The sequence below is a fragment of the Myotis brandtii genome, unplaced genomic scaffold (assembly GCF_000412655.1).
Source record: "Myotis brandtii unplaced genomic scaffold, ASM41265v1 scaffold96, whole genome shotgun sequence".
Classification (NCBI taxonomy): domain Eukaryota; kingdom Metazoa; phylum Chordata; class Mammalia; order Chiroptera; family Vespertilionidae; genus Myotis; species Myotis brandtii.
In genome coordinates this window covers 953,175-959,969 of record NW_005371972.1, presented here as the reverse complement: position 1 = coordinate 959,969, position 6,795 = coordinate 953,175, and the positions used below count along the sequence as shown (strand labels likewise).

Sequence of the window (6,795 nt, the reverse complement as noted above, 5' to 3'; positions counted from 1 at the left end):
GGAGGATGAGGCCCAGAAATCAGGATTTTAAAAAGATTCCCAGGTGATTCTAATGTGCGGCCAAGGTTGAGAACCACTGACTTAGGCAAACATGCAAGCTATTATACCTTAGTGTACACATTCCCTGTACAATCACTGGTGAAGCATAAAATATTAATAGGCATTCAATAATTATAGCTTTCTCATGTGCCGTATTATTAAATTTAGAAATAGCCTAAAATTAGTTGTGCACTATGCACTCCTGACACTGCAGTGACTCCAAAAACCCTCTGAGACAATGCCAGTTCCTTTGGCTATTCTGGGCGCTGTATGTAGGTTTGTTACAGGTACTAGGTTTTCTCCTTGGAAAGAATGTATGCATTCCCCATTTCCTTTACCCCGCCCTGGGAGGAAACACGAGCCACATGGATATGCCTCATTTCACTTCTGCTCTTCCAATAGCTCAGTGCCATGGTTTAGCTACGATGCCTCACCACACTCCCTCCCACACCTCCTGCTTCCTGGGTTGAACATATTCTTGAGAATTATATAAGGTTCCCTTATAGTTGTGATGCAGTCTAGTTCCAAGAACACAAACATCTTCCTATTTCTGAGTAGATTTAACGAGTGAGATGTTTCTCAAAGATATTCATGAATTCTGATATAATTAATGGGAACACTTAATAAGGACACAAATGGCTTAGGGCTGTCATGTGATTCTTGTGTACAATGTACATTTCTTTGATTTCAAATGCAATCAGAGAAATAAGAAAGAAAACCATTATTTAACTTCCAAGCTGACAGTATAATATAATGACCAATTTAGGCATCATGTAAATGACCAAAGATGTAAAAGTAGTACTGGTGCAGTTATGGTCTTTGTATTTATACTAAAACCATTACAATGAGGCACAAAAACTGAGATGTGGGTGGTGGTGTTGAGGGGGTAGCAGCTGTTATTTTGACTTCAAAGGGAGTGACTGAACATCATCTGGCTTGTGGCTGGTCATGTGATCAAGGTTGGCATTAGCATTATTGTACCTGTTTTAGGAGTGGAGCCCAAGCATGTGCATTTTTAAAAGATTCCAACAAGATTTTAATGCAGCCTCAGGTGGGAACTACATCATGGAATCCTGGGGTCATCTACCTGCAGTTGCTTTGATGACACACTGGGCTAGTCAGGGAGTCTTTACTAACATTTTAGAGGAGAAAAGTCATTTGTATGGGTACCTTTGTAATGCTGAATCAAAATGTGAGGAAAATGGGAGTTAGAATGAAGGCAAGGACTGAAGTTACTATCTTGGGTGCAAAATAAGGAATCTACCTCAAAGCAGATGCCCAACCAATACAAGACAGCCTGTAGTTTGGGAAGTCTCCATTCTCTAACTCTTGCTGTTTAGGTGAAGGCATCATTACCTTATATCTTCTTCTATTTTTGCCTGAGCTTCAAGATCAAAAGGGTCAGCAGAAAAGAGACGAATCCTTTCTTGCTCTCTCCGGGCTCGGTCCTGCTGCTGCTCCACCAGGACCCTAGTAAATTTCTCTACAAAAGGAGGAAAATCTTAAGTACCACTAGATTTTCATTCCTTACTAGTACTTTCCCACATCAGACAATTTCTCAAAATATGACTGTAAGAGATACAGAAAAGATGCCTAAAAAATCATTTTTTGTTTCTGACTCCTTTCCCCCCTTTTTAATGAATGTATTGGGATGATACTGGTTAACAAAATTGTACATGTTTCAGGTGCAGAATTCTACAAGGTGCCTAAAAATAAATGAGCAATTACATTTACTTTCTATTCTCTGAGGCAAGACTATTTCTTCACCTAAATTCAGTGTAAAGAAATAAAATATTTGGAAAAATCATTTAGTCTTGTAAGAAGTTATCCATCACATCATCTCTACTCAGAGAGAACGACTTCTCAATTTAAATCTGGAAAATGCTATAAAGGACCCCACTTGTCCCCTCCCCACTGCCCTTATTATTCTTTTGGCTAGAAATAAAATAGAGCGCTACAAACCCCCTTTCCTCTTCTGGTTTCATTTCCTTTATAACAATCTGCCTTAAAGCAGACAAATTAAATGCAAACTACTGTTAGCCTATCTACATTACCTGATGGGTAACAGACAGGAATATTAGTAAAGAGGAAAGATTGCTTAGTATAAGATACATTACAAAAATCACCTTTATTTTGCTATTTCTTAAATGGGGGTGCACTTAAATGTGTAAACTTAACTGTGCCATCATCATGGTCTTTGACAAATATGCTGCATAAGAAATTAAAGGAACCAAGATACTGGTCATATGAACTAATACTCACGATATAGATGAATCTATAATTATTAAGTTGAGCGAAAGAAGCCTGACATGAGAGGACATACTGTATGATTCCATTTACATGAGGATCAAATATAGGCAAAATTAATTTATAATGATTATCAGAATATTGGTAGCCTATAAGGGGAGGAAACTGAATGAAAGAGAACATAATGGAACTTTCTGGAAAGAAATGTTCTAGTTCTTGATTGGGGTGGTGGATATATGAGTCAGCCAAAACTCGAACTGTATACATAAAATCTGTGAATTTCTCTGTAGGTAAATATTACTTCAATTTACAAAATGGTTAAGAAATGAGTTGTTAAGTATCTGTTATGTTTTAAAATTTAATCAGGACAGTTTCGTAAAATGGGAGCAATTTACAGAGAAAACTTGACTCATGAAGAGGACTAAAAATAAATGTTCTGTGAAATGAAAGAATGGCTCAAGTAAAGCTCCAAATAGACTGCTGGTAACAACCCCCTCATTAAACTTGGCGTGGATGAGAGTAAGGGGGTTCAATTTGCCACACAGGCCGAAGGCCTCAGACCTGTTTCCTGTAACTAACAAGCATCAATAGGCTTATTGGCGCTCTCTTTAATCGAAGGTCTAACTAAACAGGTTAAAATATCAGTACCTGGATTATGTGCTGCTGAAATAATTAGGAAAAAAAAGAGTAAATGGAAGGGGCTGGTTTAGCTGGACTTCAGGACTCTATGCAGCCCTAAAATTTTGTCACCACTGTCATTAACTCAGCCTTCAACATTAGCACTAACTTACCTCTCATAGACCAACTGATATGTTCAAAAACTCATGTGCCATAGTGGGCTGAACACACTAGTTGCATCCCATTCTCCCCACCTGCTATGATACACTACTTCACCTCAGGTCAACTTGACAGCCTTTCAGATTAACTTACCGAGATCTCCACTGAGCAGAGCATCTGCCAGGGGCGGGTTGCGTTCCTTCAGCAAGGACAGCTCATGGGGGTTGGCCAGCAACATGTCTCGGAGCAAGGCTGGATTGTCCAAGCCCTGCGGAGATAAAGCTAGTTCTCCGGGAGATGAGTGGGACTGCTGTGCTCCGGGTGGCTGCCGCTGCCGGGAACTCGAGGTGCCAGGCACAGATATACTGCGGAAGTCTATTCGGGGTAAGTCTGTTGAGGAAAAGTGATTGTTTACTTTAGACGATCTATGAAAACAAGCATCTGACGGAAACAGAACATGTGCTCATACACGGTATATAACATAGTAAGTGGTGATCGCAGATATACTATGGCCCCTCCCTTGCTCCAGTTTCTCATGTTGACTTTGAATATAAAGACTGCAGCCTGAGAGTGAACAGGCAGGAAAAATACAAGGAGAGGGGGGAGACTATGGTAGTAACCCCAAATTTTTGGCTTATAAAATATCATAAAATAGATGTTTTTGTTTTTAAAAGAAGTAAAGCTAGTCTTAAATGTAACTACAAAAATTGATGTCGTTCTTAAGGAGAACCGTGGGTCTGCTTTGAAATATGCTCTGAGGACCCCGACACCCTGGTAAAGAATACTATACATATCAAGCGCACAGCACAAATGACCGATGTTAAATCCTACAAGCCTGTGTTGTACATAGTAGGTCTTTGTCCATCCGTGCCTCACTGATAGCCACGGGGAGCTCGCAGGTGTAATCATTTTACGAGAGAGAAAAACAGAAGAAAAATAACGTGCACAGGTTCCCAGTGCTGAGTACACTAACAGACATAACAGGTCCTACACTCCAGGTTGAGCTGACTTATTAAACTAAAAGTAAAAAGAAAGGGAGCCTTACACAAAGGACCCAAATATTGTATGATTCTATTTATATGGAATATCCAGAATAGGAAAATACACAGAGACAGTGGACCAATGGTTGCCAGGGCTGGGAGGCTTGAGGGAAGATAAAGAATTACAGGGTTCCTTTTTAAAGTGATGAATGTGCTATAACTGATTGTAGTGATGGTTGCACAACTCTCAATGTATTAAAAATTATCGCATTGTATCCTCCAAATGAGAGAATTGTGTGGTATGTGAATGATCTCAATAAAACTATTACTTAAAAACTTTTATTTTTTAAAAGGAAGAAGAAAAGAGAAGTAGAGCCAGAATGAGGGGCGAGGACTGAATAAATCCACATTTCTCCAATCACAACATGCAGATGATGGTCACACTTGTCCTAAGCCTGGGGCTATCCTGAAGCCTTTTGGACCTCAAATAGGAGGAAATGCTTAAACTTGGGCATAAGGTTTGTGTCTCTTAGCATGGGTCCAACCAGTCACTTTCTTCAACTAGACCTCAGCTGGCAGTTAGTAGTGTATGTGTACGAACTTCCAACCAATGAAAAGGTGAAGTGAATGGCATGATCTTTGTGAGGGAAACTATACCAATTAGCAGAACACATATGGGCGGGCCTTCTTTGTGGGTTGAGAAATTTTACCTCCAACCCTGTTACACTTATCTGGAGAATCTGTTCACTTTAGAAAAATTTTGAAAAACTTGTTTACCTTGTAGACCAGATCCCATTCTCTCCCTCACCTAGTGGCTCTCTTGTCCATATAGGGCAGTCCAGAAAAAACCAGCTACGTTTCCAGAACTAACCATCTCACCAACTTATTCAAAGGAAGATTTGGTTTTCAATGACTGGCATATTGGAGCCACTACTCTTTCTGAAGTTTACCAGCAGCCCCAGGGAGTAATGTGATCCAAATCCGGGAGGAACCCTGCCAGTGATCTCTTCTAGCCCAGTTCCAGGCTGAATGGAAGCACTGTGCTCTAAGCTAGAGACTGGCATCACCTGGACACCTATCAGTTGTTACCATCAATTTTAAAACCAAGTGACCTGGAGAATAAACACTGTTTAAAGAAGCCTATCAGGATATGATAGGGAGTGGAGAAAAACTCATACATCTCATCAAGTAGTTCCACATCAGAACCTTATAATAAACTTTGGTAGATCAAAAACCCCTTTGAGTACCTTAAGCAAGTTATGAGCCCTGTCCCCATGAAATGCCCACACCCTCACAATTCTGCTTCTTATTTCAGGGACACAGAAACCTCTTAAATTCAATGCACAGATTCAAAATTATAAACACCTACCCTGGGTGGAACACCTAAGATAAAGAATCCTTTCTTCTTTTTACATGATTAACGGAGGCGGTGAGAAAGAACCAGAAGTTAGTGGTTTAGCTGCTTACTATTCATAAAGTTCAGTATAATAGAAAAGCACCGAGTCTTAATTCCTATGCCTTCCCTTATTAGCTATGTAACTTGGAAGACATAATTGAAAATCAGAGTTTCAGCTCTGGCTAGTGTGGCTCAGTTGGTTGGAACATCTTCCCGTGCACCAAAAGGTGGTGGGTTTGATTCCCAGTGAGGACACATACCCAGGTTGCGGGTTTGATCCCTGGTCAGGGCATATCTGGGAGACAACCGATTGATGTTTCTCCCCCTTTCTCTCTCCCTTCCTCTAAATAAATAAATAAATAAATAAATAAAATCAGAGTTTCATCTGTTAATGATAATAAATTGTAAAGAGCAATCTCTTCCCTTACATCCGAGTTAGATCACGTGAGTACCTGGCTGACTGCAAAGACCTGCTACTGAACCCCAGACACAACGCAGCATGTCAGTCAGCAATCAGGCATGTGGAGCCTCTCCAAGTCCTTCCCAAGGACAAAATTATCATTGATAACAACAGAAGCTAACATTGAGGGCTTGCTATGTGCTGAAGGTTCTACAAGCATTATTCTCACATCAACTCTGGGAGTTGAGTTCAAGGGGCAGAGTCAGGATCTGCACCCTAGTAGTCTGAATCAAAAGGGAATCCAAAACTCTGACCACTACCCTATGCTACCTACTCATGCTTGTGTCGAGGATGCTAACCCATTCCGAGGAGATGTCTTACTTGGAAACTGTGAAGGTCGAGGGTCCACATTCTCCTTCTGTCGTAAAATCACGACATCTCCATCTTTCAAGCCGTAAGAAGCCAGAGACCTGTGGTTGTCTGTGAGAGGTCTTTCAGCATGGACAATCTACAACCAGAAAAGATGTCACAGTACAAAGCACGGAGAAGTACCACGGAGCAAGGGAGACCAGGTTTCCTCTTCATCAGATAGTGTCACTTCCTGCACAACCCTCCAACGGTTTCCCATCACACCTAGAATAAAGCCAGTCCTTCTCACCACCTCTAGGCTCCCTCTGACCTGATCTCACACCACGATTGCTGTTTCTCAAGTAACGACTTCCTCTCAAGGCCATTCCACTTGCTTTCTCACTACCTGAGGAATGTTTTTTCCCGTCATTTTTAGGTCTCTGATCAAACATTACCTTTTCTTTTCTTTCTTTTTTTAAAAAATTAAATCTTTATTGTTCAGATTATTACAGGTGTTCCTCTTTTTTTCCTCCCATAGCTCTCCTCCACCCAGTTCCCACCCCACCCTCTGCCCTTACCCCTCCCACTGTCCTCATCCATAGGTGTAC

At 40.8% G+C, this 6,795-nt stretch overlaps 1 protein-coding gene across 1 annotated transcript in view; it reads right to left on the bottom strand.

The window, feature by feature from the left end:
* RSC1A1 (regulatory solute carrier protein, family 1, member 1) overlaps positions 1-6,795 on the bottom strand; it is a gene marked incomplete at its 5' end in the record, with an annotated part of 41,955 nt that overhangs the window by 25,588 nt on the left and 9,572 nt on the right. The window contains 3 exons of the mRNA XM_005886195.2: positions 1,396-1,522; positions 3,217-3,453; positions 6,221-6,347. Coding sequence (XP_005886257.1) covers positions 1,396-1,522; positions 3,217-3,453; positions 6,221-6,347 — 491 coding nt within the window. The remainder of the gene's footprint in view (positions 1-1,395; positions 1,523-3,216; positions 3,454-6,220; positions 6,348-6,795) is intronic.